Source organism: Echiichthys vipera, assembly GCF_963691815.1.
Source record: "Echiichthys vipera genome assembly, chromosome: 8".
Classification (NCBI taxonomy): domain Eukaryota; kingdom Metazoa; phylum Chordata; class Actinopteri; order Perciformes; family Trachinidae; genus Echiichthys; species Echiichthys vipera.
This window is the reverse complement of record NC_139833.1, coordinates 12,745,075-12,760,170: the sequence shown is the minus strand read 5'-3', so window position 1 is coordinate 12,760,170 and position 15,096 is coordinate 12,745,075. Positions and strand designations below refer to the sequence as shown.

Sequence of the window (15,096 nt, the reverse complement as noted above, 5' to 3'; positions counted from 1 at the left end):
ATATCCTCGACTCTGTGTGGCTGAATGGGCTTCTCACTGTGACGCAGGGACAATAACGCATCATGATTGGTTCAAGGGCTCTGATGTGCAACGTCACTAAGAAGCCCATTGGTCGAAGGCAGTAGGTTAAACTGAGGATCGTATTTTTGTTCCTGTGTCAACGAAAAGAAGAAAAGAAGAGTAGCCACCAGTGAGACCCGGTTAAGTTTTTTTTTTAATCAGAGATAGTTTTTTAAACATTACGGAAAGGTCTCCTCATATCTGACACCAGACAGACATCCACCTTCTTAGCAGAACTCCTTTTTGAAGATGGTAAGTCGAGGTTGTTGCTAACGGCTAACGGGAGTTAGCTTGATCCGGTGTTTAGCCGTCGCCAGTCGTCGAGCTTTTTAATTTGGGTCGTGTCTACTTGCTGGAGTCTCCGACGTTAATTGAGAGTCGTCATCTACATTTGAACAATGTAATAGATAAATAGATGATGTGAGATACTATATAACATATTTTAAGATCGCCGAGCAGCGTTTATACCATTAATGTTGTCAGATTGAGGCTAGGCTAGTGTTGCTAACGCTAATGAAACACTACCGTAACTATTGGATTGGATGGACGTTAACGGATGTTTCAATTACCATCCCATAATAGAAATGTTGCCTGGCTGTCGTGATTAGTGTAAATACCAGATAGGCTTAAAGGTTACGTCAAATAAATTAACTTCTGCCAAAACTTTTTGAGTCAAATAGGATAACATTACTTACGTGGTGTAAAAACTTTATAGCTCGGCCTAAACAGCCGAAATGTTTCTTATTAGCCAAATTATGTGATAAAAATAAACATTAACACGAATGCAACCTCATATTAGCAAAGAAACATTTGTGAGTAAATAAATAAATAAATACATAGTTTCACAACCTTGATGATAGGCGTACTGACTGGCAAGTTAGCCACTAAAGCCACAATTGAGCAGAATTATACAGTGTGCCTTGCAAATGCATGTTTAACATTAAAATATGATGTATAAATATATGAATATGTCAATAATGATCATTGTAATATCTTAGTATTGTATGCACCATAAACAGCTGTGTTTATAGGCTTTATTCCACCCTAACTGTTAAGCCCAATTTAATATGCAACCCAATTTAATATAATTCAGTATTTGTAGTAGGGGGTCCCTGTTTGGTCTCTCTTTCAGCTAAGGGGTCCTTGGCCCAAAAAAGGTTGAAGACCCCTGTTTTCTTGCATGGTATATATTTCTGTCAGTTGCATTGGTAAAATTCTTTATTTAAAAAAAAAAAAAGATCACTAGAGTGTCAAGGGTTAACAGGCATAGCTGTGTTTAACTATTTTCTGTCTATTGAGGTGAACTTTCTCTCCATCGGTCACAAAGTTAATGGCGTCTGTGAAAGCATCTTGGCCATTTCTCTCAACAATGTCAAAATACCCCTGAGTTTAAGTTTTTTTTTCTTGCAGCTGCTCTGTGTTTGAGCATTATGCAAAACTGGAATTGGCTTAACCATCTTTTTGTCTCTCTCCAGAACTCCAATGTGGAGAATTTGCCTCCCCAGGTTCTTCGGTTGGTCTACAAAGAGGTTTCAGCTTTAGCAGCAGATCCGCCTGAAGGTATCAAGATTTATCCCAGTGAGGAAGACATAACTGAACTACATACAGCTATCGAAGGACCGGGTAAGGATTGTAATATGTTGTCATACCAAACTGGCATTTGCCACGATTAGTTAAATAAAATATAAACTGTGTGTGTGTAAGTTTGTTCAGTGCATCTCAGTCTTGGTTTGAATCCTTTTGTCTGTCCATGAGATACTTAAAAAAAACAACCAACATTCATCTAAAACCCTGGTCAAATGGAATTACGGAAAGGTCGGTACAGAAGAAGTTTTGAATTTTATTGATTCATAATTCGATAACAATCATTGAGCAGACCATGTGATTTAACTAAAAAAATAAATGGAGTAAGTTGGGATACAATTCCTAAAGGTCTAAGGTGAGTTTATCGAGTTCAATCTCAAGCAACTTATTCTTAATTTTCTGTTTTAAAGTCCTCCACCAGATGCATTAAATTATGTCAAAAAATAAGTTATTTGATTAACATTTTTTTAATATGGCTTTCCCACAAAAAGCCACTCTCAAAAGGGGATGGAAGCACATCTAAGCCGAAATTATACTTTCCATGTCTGCTTTGGTCAGCATGACTTAATTGTTGTCATCCTCATCTCCGCAAAGGTCCGTGCAGGCCATCTGCAGGACGGCCCCAAAAATAGGTCAGCTTAACTATTCCTTTTTTGAGAAATTCTGGATCTGGTTTGGCCCCGCCCACCCACCGCTGCTCAGTTGACCTGGGAATTTGGACGCTGGCACAGAGCTCCGCGGTTGGCTCGCAGTCTGCCACGGTACATTTGGCGTCTGGTCAATAATCTGTAGTGGAAGTAGTGGAAGCGGCGCCCATGTTAACCAATCGGGTTTTTCAGACAGGATGCTCCACTTAGCGTCTGGTCTACTGTCATCTGAGAGTTTCAGCCATACACGTTTGTCTCAGGTGAGGCGTTAATATCAGCGACAAGCAGACACATCACAATAATAAATGGGACTAGCATCTTTTATTTGTTTTGTCAGGGGTCTTCAATCGTTTTTTCCTCTAGGAGCTAATCCGACAAATTGAGATCGAATTGAGTCCACCAGCTCATCTCACTGGATAAAAAGCATCTGCACTTGTCAGGGTCTCGTTATAGCTGCTGCACTGAGTCCACAGACACTCTCCATGCCACAGTATTGGGGCCAAATTGTACAAAGGAAATTTCAGACACAATTTCTGTCTAACTTTTATGGTCCTTGAATGACATGTAAGTCACTGCTGTCAGTTTCGTTGACAGATACTGTTGTCTTATTAGGGTTGTTTTCAGCTCCTTTACCTTTTCTTAACTGTACAGTGAAGACAGATGTCACTTGATGAGCCCTCATCACTTTTGGACTCTTAGCATGTCATCATATCGTATGTTTTAATCTGTATGTCTATCCTTATCATCTTCTATGTATATATGCGTCACTTACTCTTTTTGTCACATGATTAAAAAAGATTAGATATATCTCAACCTGAGGTAATAACAGCTCTTATTAAGGAGTCTTGCTCATGATAGCCAAGATGTGGTCACCAGCATCATGGAAATACTTTTTTTTTCATAACTTGAACAGTCAAAAAACTCCTTAAGATTTGCATTAATGCATCATTTATACAAAGTAAAAATAATTGCCTTTCCATAGCTCCTTGAAAATGTCCATATTATTGTATTAAGACATTTTGTCTGGATTTGGTTGATGCTGCTAATTACAGGTGAGACACATATCCCACTGAAACCACACAACCAACAATGTCCATGCCATCTTATCACTACAACTCCTTCACCTCTCTGCATGTCTAATATATTAGACACAGAGACTGGTGTAAGCATCATATATTTGAAAACAAATTTCTAAAACTAACATTGCTTCCTTCAGTGAGTGGCAATACAGTATATTTTATAAGGTCACATTCAGAGTGTGAGTTTTCATCAAAAGTTATAACCCAAATAGATTATGATCACAACAAGAAGTTTGAACTAAATAATGTGGGCTGACTTGGATGTGATATTTTCTATGTTTTTGTTTGTTGACTTATTTGCTTATGCATGACCCGCTTTGTTTTTATGGAGCAAGTATGGCACAGTCAGGACATACTGTTCATGAGATGAATTCTTTATGCCTTGACAGAGGGAACTCCGTTTGCTGGTGGCGTTTTCCGAATGCGTCTGGTCCTTGGGAAGGACTTCCCTGCGGTTCCACCCAAGGGGTATTTCCTGACCAAGATTTTTCACCCCAATGTGGGTCACAAGGGAGAGATCTGTGTCAACGTGTTGAAGAGGGACTGGAAGGCAGAGCTCGGCATCAGACATGTCTTACTTGTAAGCGGAACCATCGGTCTTTGTTCTTCTGATTTTCAGCCGTGTTGCCTTCACTTTTTTTTTTATATAACATTTTCATCTCCTTTTCTTATTTCTCCACAGACAATCAAGTGTCTTCTCATCCATCCGAATCCAGAGTCAGCTCTGAATGAAGAGGCTGGGCGTTTGCTATTAGAGGACTATGCAGAATATGAGTCCCGAGCTCGTCTGCTCACAGAGATCCACGCCATGGGCGGGCCCGGCGGGACCTCTGGGGCACCTCAGGACCCTAATGACGGCCCACAGCCGAAGAAACATGCAGGTGATCCCATGAAGAGAGCAGGACCCAGTGCTGCAGCTGTGCCAGCAGCTCTTGGTAACGGAGCTAATGGAGCCAGTACCACCACCAGCAATAGCAACAGTAGTAGTAGTAGCAGTAATAATGTAGCAGGGAAAAAGAAGGCAGATAAAAAGCGTGCATTGAGGCGACTTTAATACCTCCTAAATTCTCAGTGTGTGTGTGTGTGTGTGTATAAGTGTGTGAGAGGAAGAGTGTGTAAATATAAATATTGAAGTGTGCTGACAATGTTTTTGTTCCCTTTTTTCGGGCTCTTTCTACCACCTATCCAGACTGTCCACTTTGTACTCATACCATAACTTCTGTTTTGCCACCAGTTTGTCCTGTTGGCATTACAGCTTTATTTCCAGACCCAAAGACATGATGATAAAATGTTTGTTCCTCTTTTTAAAGGAAAGAAAAACCCCTTCACTGCAGAAATCATGCCATCAGTTTTTTGCCCTCGGCCTAGTGTGAATGAATGATACAGGAAATGGGTTTCACTGTGGAAAGCATGGCCTCTAATGTCTGTCCATTATGAGACATAACGACTATTGTCTCAGACTGGATATCAGCTCTTTTTAAAGCATTTCTTGGTAAATGTTGCTGTGATGGTACTGTGTACTGCTCAGCAGGATGTTACTTTATCTAAAGTCAGGTTTTCAAATTTAACTCAAAGGAAATAATGGTAGAAGTTTCTAAATGTGTGCAAGAAGTCGGTGGGTTCGCTGTTGGGTGAGAAATATTGTTAATGTCACACAAAATTGTAACATCTTTTTAAATAGTATTTTTCATATTGTGATCTGAGTGAAGGTATGGAAAGAGTTGGCCCAGGTCGCTTTATGTTCTTCATGGAATCTCAACCCCCTTATTATTTTTTATTTTTCTAAAATGGTTTCACTGTCCAGTATTTTCAGAAGTTGTTTATAATTGACATGTTCATATTCAGCTGTCTTGTGGTTGTGTGTGTGAAGACCTAGATCAGTGGCTGTAAGCGGTCGGGGTAGGTTGCCAGACTTGATTAAAACATTATAATCTATTCTCTGTATTAAGCATACAGTGGTGTGACTTGCTTGAAATTCACCTGCTTCCCTACAAAAGCAGTATGTGCTCTCAGATACCCAGCTCTCTGAGCAGCCATATGGGTACCTGAGAAGACATCTGTAGGAAAACCTCCACGTTTGATAGAATATGTCTCCCCACCCGTTGCACTGACAGGGTTTCCTGGGCAGGTTTTCTCTCTGTACTAAATGCATGCGGGGCCTACATTTCCCAAGGAAACACACTGAAGCACTGTCTTAATTTGGATGGAAAATGTGCCTCTGAATCTCCTGTCATTGTGCAGACTGTTGGCTGGATATTTTGTGTCCATTTTAAATTATTTAAATTAATAAAACATTGAAATAAATGATGTAAAATTAAAAAATGAGTCATATTTGCTCTTTTATTCGGAGTTCCCTTGCATAAGTATTTATTCTATTAGCTGCCCTGCAGGAATAGGTGTTTATCAGTAGCCGCTGAGAATGGATACTAGCCTCTACTTTTACAGCTCAGCGATGTACAATAGCGCTTTATTTTGCTTATAGTGGCCTCCAGTTCTGCAGTGATGGAATAAACATTATGAGGGAATCACTAATTGCATCCACCCCCAGCAAAACTGAGTGAAAGTGCACCCGGTAGAGCGTCATTGGACCACCTAATGAAGGCTCCACAAGCTTCTGCTGCAGCCCACCCACCTGTGTAGAAATAGCAGCCTGCCACGCAGGTAATTATCAGGCCCTTCTTAGACACCTGGGGCTCCGCATAAACCTTCACACCTTCCCCAAGCCCCATTTCGGAGGTGCTTAACTCCTTTCCGCACGTGGTGTGGACCTCCATAGCATCACCTATTGACCAATTCGTGAAGCCATTTCCCCTTAAAACAAACAGTGAAATGTATTTTGTGACGTGTCTCTTCTGGTGCAGTGTGGGCCAGGTGTAAATGACATGCACGCTCGGTTTCCTGTCACTTTCTTTGCCATTAATCATGATTCATCCTGTTGTAGGCCTGATGTGGGATCACTGATTACAATTCATGCAACATACAATCCTCAGTTAAAATCTACAAAAAAAAAACAAAATCCGAAATCCGGTTTCATTCATGTGTTTGTTGATGCGCGGCTCGTAAGGAGGCAGTTGTATGTGACTGTGGCACGAAGCCACACACGAGCCGAGCTCATGATCATCTCTTACATGCATCACACAACGTCTCCCTTTCCAAATGTCCCCTGCTCATGTTACACTTTAAGAAAACCTCTGAATTACCACTGCAGGTCCGGGGTCTAATTGACAGTTTCGTTCACGCTCCAGTGTTAAAGCTTTTGCGCCAATCCTCTCCCCTTCCCCGTTTTCATCGCTTTCATAATTGCCACCAACATAATGACACAGTTGCTGTGGCAACCATGTCTCTCTTTCTCCCTCTCTCTCTTTCTCACACACACACACGCACACACACACACAAACACAAAGAAAAACACACTTTGGATCTCGGAGGTTTTCAGCTGAATTTGGATGTTTTAATTGTGTACGTATTTTGTCTCAACCCTTTACTTTTTAAGAAAGAATAGCAGCTACATTCCTGACCATATATATATATTTATATATTCTGTCAGACACAGTCAAAGGTAGGTTAGGGTCATTCAATTAAAGAGGCAAACCTAATGGAGGGGAATAAAGATGAACGCCACCAGTTGAATGGACCTAATGACCATCAGCACCGGTCTGAAGCGACCAATCACAGCGCTCCCCCACCGGCGGACCTCCCTGAGGCCACTCGCAGCCAGGCGATGTAACTTAATCACGCTTGGATATTATGAAGGCAACCAGCTTTAGTCGACTCTAGATGGAGAAAAAGTTAAATTGTTGTTATTTTTATGAGCGCCTGAATTATTGCGTGTTCTCCAGGATATAGTCGCACTAAAATGTGCTGTGCACCACACGGCTTTTTCCAATGTAGTGTAGTTGTATCGCCTTCTCACATGTACTATCAGAAAATCTCAGAACATCTCGTCGGGAACTCTCTCTCTCTCTCTCTCTCTCTCTCTCTCTCTCTCTCTCTCTCTCTCTCTCTCTCTCTCTCTACTCTCGCTCGCGTCTCTCCCGTCTCTTCCGTGATAATGGATTACCAATAGCCTGATGGAGACGCATTAAAAAGAACGACTGAGATCCGCAACATTTGTGAACAAAAAAAACAAAACAATTAAAAAAACAGGTGGCAGCAGATGCAGCAACAGTTCATCCTCTGGCACAATAACAGGCTGCCATCTGAGAGGGATCCAGTGCGCAGGCTCTCCCACAGCGCTGTTCTCCAGCATCAAACCCCAGAGCAACGCACAGGTAAGACACGACATTATGCACCTTTCTTTTTATTCGAGTCACGCAACACGAATGACCGAATTACGCGTAAAAAACTTCATTGATACCTCGATTGTGTGTTTCTGAGTGTATGAAAAAGAAAACGAGTTTGTCTTCTGTTTAAGACGCATCAGCTGTGCTGGAGGCTGTCAAACAAAAACATTTGGATGAAAGCTGCGCCACAGAAACATCTTTACGCGTTATGCCGAGTGGACATGTTTATCATCACTTAAAATACTTTTAATCGACACCACATCGCGACATTATGAACATACTGATATTATAGGACCGACACATCCAGCCGGACTACACACGCACACAAACACACGCACCGGCACGGATACACCCACGCACTCTTACCCTACTGATACATGCAAGTCGTTTCCATAACCCGCATGCTTGTTCGTTGCAAGTTGCAACTTATTAACCTATTGGAGGGTGGATTGTATTCTGGAGAGTCGATGTCCGAATGCAAAGTCATTGCGCAGCATATATTTGACTGAATGCTGCTCCGCCGCTTTCACTGTAATGCATTGCCTTGTGCGTCAACATGACTTGTAAGGAGGATTTTTTTCATCTCAGTGCGGGTTTTTTTTCTTTTTGCAACAGTGTTTCTTGAGAAAGAAAAAAGGAAGCCATTTTGTTTCATTTCCAACAAACACCTGTTGAAATTGTTGCATGCCCCAGCCGTCTGCACACTGGTCAACATCCTGCAATGGAAAGCAATGGGAGCCCGTGATTCATTTGCTTTGATACAGTCGGTTGCAATGAAAGGAATCTGAGGAAATGGTTTGTTCTCCCTCCAGTGGCAACTCAAGGATGCATAGTTACAGTTCTGAATGTGTTGCCCTTCACCCCTTAGTTCCAATCCTCGCTCTCTCTCTTCCTCTCTACTGCATTGCCTCAGCAGCAGAATAAAGAAATACCTACAGGAAAACATCTGCCTCTTGTGTGCGTTGAGCCACTTTTGCTGGAAAGATTTTGGATGCAGGAGGCTCATGTTTTGAATCGTAAATTTTTTAAATCTCATTCATTGTTAGAAAGCTGTAATTGCACATTCATCCGGGGAGTGGTTTGTACAGTACAGTGTTGGCCAGAGGTGAATGAAGTCAGAGCAGAAAATACGGTGATTGAACTTGTGTCGTCTTGTTCGAGCAAGAGATGTGCAGATGTGAGTCTGAAATCTGGTTCTGGGCTGATGGGTGTAGATTGGATTCTGCCTCCCTTCTCTTTCACTGCCTCTTTTCACTCACACAGACAGAGCTGCAGTGCTATTCTGAGAGAGTTAGCTGCCTCAACCCACGCACAGAATCTGAGAAAGAGAGAAAGGCAGAACGAGGGAGAATAGAGGAGAAGGAGGGAGCAAGAGGAATAAAGGAGAGAGAGAAAGAGAGTACAAGGTGGTTTACAGAACGCCTGCTGTAGTCTCTCACATGCACACAAAGCCTTTTTTAATTATATATATATTTTGTATTTTTTTTACAGTTTCTCCCTCTTTAAATGTTCTAACAGCGGCTGATTTTCACTCTTGATTAGCACTCTTCTCGTGTGTGGCATTGACTGTATTTGCAGATCTGTTTGGCGGTGCTGTTTGTGTGATGTGCTATGTTGGATTGGTAAGTGCTGGGAGAAATGTACTTGATTCTGTGCCACCCACACACCGCCCTCCCACTCATGGTCGTCTCTGCATCTATACCTCTGGCTCTTCCCGCTCGCCACAATCTCTTTTTGCTCATTTAAATCCCTACCCTGCATTTATCCTTCTCTCGCTCTCGTTCTCTCTTTCTTCATCGTTTCGCTTTTTTCAGGAGCTCCTGCTAAAACACCAAACAGACACACTAACACACGCTCGGCCTCTCACATGCACACAATTCAATCAGTGAACATGTGTTGTGTGACAAAAGTGAGGTTTGCAGAGCTTTTTTCTAATCACGCCTCTTGTTTGTGTTACAGCGGACACTCTGGCCCACTCAGTCCAGGTTCTACAATTCTGGGAATCCAGCAGAACATTTAGAGACGATAGAAGATAACTTTTGGAACATTAGTCAGTGGGAGAACGGCCGCCTTTGTGTCTCGTTTCTTTTTCCTCTGCTGAACTCTCCTCAGAAGGTCAGAGGAGCATGTAACTGAAACAAGTGGAGCCCTTGGTGATTTCAGCATTCTGTCTCCCCCATCTGTGCCTACATTCTCCGCTACAGATAGGGACGTTTTTGATAATTACATATAATTATAATTTCTGTGGGAGACAGATCTGCCTCTGTCTATTATTGCCAACACCTCCAACACAATAACTTCATACATTTACATATTTCTCAACAAAAGTGATATTCTTTGAACCTCAAAGACAAATCAGGAATAATTTTACTTAGAGACACATGTCACATTGAGACGCAATGTGCCATTCAGTTCATATCTAATTAGTGATACGCTTGAATCACACGGGTAACTTTTTGCGCCTAAAAGCTGAATAGAGAGCATTTAAAATCTGTGACGTTTGTCTCATTTTTTTTGCAATGCGTTACACAGGCCTGGAGTATTTTTCTTGGTTTATCCTTACTCCTTAATTTTCATCTGTTACAGCACTTAAGCTGAGCCTACTTCATTATCGCCCCCCAAGCCCAATCCCAGTAACAGTCTGTGCCAGGCGACAATGGTTGCACATTCATCCAACCATAGAGAAGATTGAGATAAAATACATGGTATATCAATCCTAGATGTGAATAGTGCCTGGAACAAGTTAACATGGAGATGCGTCCCTGCTACAGAGAAATAGGCATCATTAATAGAGAGTTTTTTTCATCTGTGGTGCAGCCTTTTCATCCCATTTGATGATTTACAATGCAGATAAACACAAAATACATGAAAAGAATTATAGATTTCTTACAGCTTAAATAAGTGCCAGTTTTGAATGTTTGCAGTACCAGACTAAACTAGTCATCCAGGAAGGAACAAAACAGATAAACCTGTTTACATTTGGCCATTTACTTTTGTTACAGTGCCACGATCTGCACAGGAATATACAGGACTGCCATATTTTACTAAAAAATCCTTGCTACTCATTTTTACTGGTTACAAAATTAATTCCCTCCAGCAGTGTGTCAGGTTTTTTTGTTCTTTGGTTCAGTGGGAAGTGTAGAACAAGGCATTAAGGCACTAAGCATGACGATTGTTGCTTTCAAATTATCCTTTTTACAAAGCTGCATCCATTTTAGTGTTCTAGACTTGAGAGGGCAAAAGATGAAGTCATTACGCATTCAGAGTACCTTTCTAGCAGTAAATTAAAACCATTTTAACACCATTATCGACAATAATTGAAACCTACCAACTGTTTTTGATAGTGTTCAACCTTACCGCTTGTATTGTTCCTGACCTTTCCTATTTTTACACCATATACATACTTAGTTTCTGTCAAAACAGAAAAACGGGCTTCAGATATCAGTATCCAAAATTACTGAATGAAACTAGTATATAATATTTCACATGCCGTTTTAGTGGGTTAAACTGCAAAAGCGGATACAGCGTTGCAACTGCATTGACTCAACAACAAAAAATAGATCTATTAGTCATGTAAAAATGACGCCCACCACCAATCTCAGAGTCCTCGCTGTCTCCCTGCTCTCCCTGCTCTCCCTCCTTACTGCCCCACTCACCGCTGTTGTGGAGACCTCTCCGTCCCCCCCTCCTCAGCAAATAGACCGCTCAGGGAGGCCTTTCACCGAGCAGCCCGAGCCTGGCCCCACCCCCCCTCTCCTGCTTCTTGCCATGCAGGCCAACATCAGGCCAGCTGCTCTCCAAGCCAGGAAAAAAAACCCTGAGAAACTTCCAGAAACCTCAGAGGGAGTTCTGGAGGTGCCTCCGAGACCCCTTCCCCAGGTCATGTTCCCCAAGAATGTGACTTCATCAGAGGCCCTGGCACCTCCCTTAGGCGCCGCCCAAGTAGCACCCATTCGACCCCGCATGATGGACATATGGATCGACGTATGTCGGGGTTATTATGATGTGATGGGACATTTTGACAGCGCTTTCAACTGCTCCAAGGACACGTTCATCTTTTGCTGTGGGACCTGCCACTACCGCTTCTGCTGCCCAGAGCGTAGCCGGCAACTGGAGCAGGACAACTGTAAAAACTATTACTCTCCAGACTGGGCCAAGCCACAGACAGACGCCATGATATTACCAGAGGACTTAGGTCCTGACCCAGACTTTGATCCACTGAAGCAGCAGAGCCACAACACAGGTTTCGTCATCGGAGGGGTGATTGTGTTTATGGTGGCTGTCGCAGTGGGCATCAAGGTGGTCTTCAACAAGGTGCAACAGGAAGCCAACCAAAGGGACCTCAATATGCCCAGGTGAGCCTTTGTAAAATGAGTTCTTCCATCACCTCTCACTAACGGACTTGTTACTTCATCAGATGCATGAATACTGTAATTAAATCAGGTTTTTCAGGACTCATCATTCTGGGCTCAGGATGATTTTGTTAGTCATCAGATGAAACATATTTGATCTTCATTTACTGGCTGCTGCAGAACTCATGGTTGTTTTGATTCATCTGGGCTTTAAAAAAACCCTCATATATGGGCTGCCATCTTGGCAATAACGATTTGCATTTAGATTTTTGTACATGTTGCAGTTTTCTATCTCGGGCTTTTGTAGTGGAGGATGATGGTTGTAGACCGATATAGAGCGTTTGGTTGATGCCTTAAAAATGCTAATGATTAAAAGTGTATTTTTTCTTCTAATTCTGCTTATTCAAGTATAGCAACAGGTCCATCATTGTACACACTTGTATAACCAAACAGTGATTGTGAAAAAGAGATTACTATACGATTTAAATACAGTGTATGTATATTACAAAAAATATAAGATGCTCTTGAGTCAAATTACTTAACTGTATCCTCCCATCAATATGATTTATCAGTTACCTACCAATCAGCAGTCTAAAATAAAACCTAATAATAATACTACTAATAATATAAAAATACCTGTGAACAATATGGATTATGTGCAAAAGTGCTAGTCCTGAAACAACGACGACAAAGCACAACATCCTGAATTTGATGTGATAGTCAGCCATTAGTGAGTTTATTGTCAATTTCATCTTGTGTTTCCTTTTTCCTTGTGTTACTTTCATCGTTAGAGCCCTGGTTGACATGTTGCGGCATCAGTCGAGCCCAGTCCAGCAGGATGAGAGAAACAACAGCGTAGCTCTGGCTGTAGGCGACGGACAGGGGACACTGGGGAGACCTCCGAAAAATCTTTATGCACCAGGACTACCCAGCAAGGACAACAGATGTGAGGGTTTGGGGTCTCTTACAGCATGAGTGAATAGCACAATCAGAGCTATTGTAACTGCATCCACAATGTTTGCCGAGGCACATTGTGTTTGTCACGTCTACACGTGAATACAGGTTGTTTTCTTTGTCCTACCATCAAGATGTCTTTGTAGCCATTAGGTATTATGTTGGTGAGGGGGACAGGCATCTGGAGATAAAATATGTATGCTTTACATGATAGTATTGAGAAGCTCTGTGCATGTGATAGGATGAGAAGTTGAAATGATGCAGATACATGAATGTTTATAGTTGCCATAATCTTTTTAAGGACTATTAAACTGAAAACTGGCTGACTTCCATTTTGACCTGATCACCTTATGTTCTTTCGACTTGCAGTGGGCAATTTGCAACATAATTTCATCCACTCATCAGGCACCAGCCCCAAACACACCGCAACTATCGGTAAGGCAGCTGTTGAAAGCCGGGCTCCTATGAGAATTACATGTAATCACCACAATGCTTCATTTACTTTGTTCAGTTTCATTTAAGCTCAAAAGTAGACTCATTCATCCCAACAATAATAATGATTATCAGAGCTTTGGTTGCTTGTGTTGAAGTTAAAAACAGACTGTTCCAGTGAATGTTAGCAGATCCACACACAGCTACGTGCGGCGCATTATACCCAGAGGAGCAAATCTCATTTAACACACAGTCGGTTTCTCCCTGTGGTCTCCATAGAACGCACCCCGCGGATGAACAATGCTCAGCTGGCAGCTGGAGGCACCCTGCTTTCCAGTAAACACAACAACACCAAATCCCAGCCTGCCTTCCACCACTCCCTGCACAACCTGGCTCAGCTGCCACCCTCCTATGAGAGCGCCACCAAGCCTGAGCTCAACAGATACTCCTCGCTCAAACGCCTCGGTAAGTACCTTCATTTTAGAGAAATGCGGACAAATGTACCAGTCTGTCTGCCCCTCTCTCCACTCGCAGCTGTTTCGTAAGCACTGAAGCACGGTGACACTCTTGACACGAGGCACAAAGTGCACGATGCGTCATTATGTGCTGATGCTATTTACTGTGGTGATAAACAATTCAGAGAAATTTTGTTTGGCTTCCAGAGAAAGGTCTCGATGAGTACTCGTCTGGTTACTGCACCACCAAGCGCCGGCCTCACACAGCCCAGCCGGCCCTCCAGTCCTCTCAGCACCACCTCCACTGGGGGGGAGACTACACCCTCAGTGGGAGAGGAACCCTCCCCAGGCATGCGGTCCGTCCCTGGATCCCTCCGCCGCCTTCTGGCATGCCTGCCTCACCCACCCCAAATCCTTACCCTCTGGATCCCCCTTACCCTCTGGATCCCCCCGAGCCCCAGTACAATCCCAATTACGACACTCTCTCCAAGCCGAGGAAAGTTAAATCCACTGACCAGCTGCTCAATATGGGTGATGTCCCAGGCAACACGGGGACACTGTCCAGATTGTCCAAGAACCAGCAACACCAGTACTACAAAGCCATGGCTGCCTCCAATAAGAACTCCAACACGCAGACCCTCACCAGGAAGACCCAGGACAGGCAGGACCGACAGGACCGACAGGACCGACAGGACCGACAGGACAGACAGGACAGACAGGACAGACAGGACAGGCAGGAGAGACAGGACAGGCAGGAGAGACACGACAGACAGGACAGACAGGAAAGGCTGCTCATGTCCCCGGATCATTTGGAGGAAAGGATGGGGGTCGGTGGGATGGGGGTTGTGGATCCATATGCCCACACAGGAGGGATTGTCCCCACTCTGCCTCGCCAGCAGAAGGCCCAGTCCCAGCAGAACGTCTGCGCCACACCCTCCCTCGATCGACACCACATGATCAAGATGAACTCTCACCCCACTTCCGGACGAGAGCAGGAGAGAAACACGGCCATGACAGGGCACATGAGCGGGGGCATGGGCTGGGCGGGGGAAATGCCCGGGGCGGGGGTAGTCATGGGAACGGGAACACTAGGGGGCCACAGCGCCAGGAGGATGGCTTTTGCAGCGAAAAGGCAGAACACCATTGAGCAGCTACATTTCATACCAGGAGGGGGCGGTGGGGGGTCAGCAGGAAGTGGAGGGGGGAGTCAGGGGATCAGGACGGGAAGTAAAAATGAGGTGACGGTGTGA

General features: G+C 43.4%; 2 protein-coding genes across 2 annotated transcripts; both read left to right on the top strand.

Annotated features, from left to right (window-relative positions):
- Positions 1 to 161: 161 nt before the first annotated feature.
- On the top strand, positions 162 to 5,546 carry ube2s (ubiquitin-conjugating enzyme E2S). The gene is made up of 4 exons (XM_083918990.1): positions 162 to 312; positions 1,536 to 1,683; positions 3,760 to 3,950; positions 4,053 to 5,546. The coding sequence occupies exons 1-4, from the start codon at positions 310 to 312 to the stop codon at positions 4,422 to 4,424; spliced, it is 714 nt and encodes a 237-aa protein (XP_083775116.1). The 5' UTR covers positions 162 to 309; the 3' UTR covers positions 4,425 to 5,546.
- Positions 5,547 to 11,232: 5,686 nt separating this feature from the next.
- shisa7a (shisa family member 7a) lies at positions 11,233 to 15,096 on the top strand (the record flags this gene model as incomplete). Its single annotated transcript, XM_083917813.1, has 5 exons — positions 11,233 to 12,008; positions 12,797 to 12,951; positions 13,329 to 13,394; positions 13,671 to 13,856; positions 14,054 to 15,096. 5 exons carry the CDS (start codon positions 11,233 to 11,235, stop codon positions 15,094 to 15,096), a joined length of 2,226 nt encoding a protein of 741 aa, XP_083773939.1.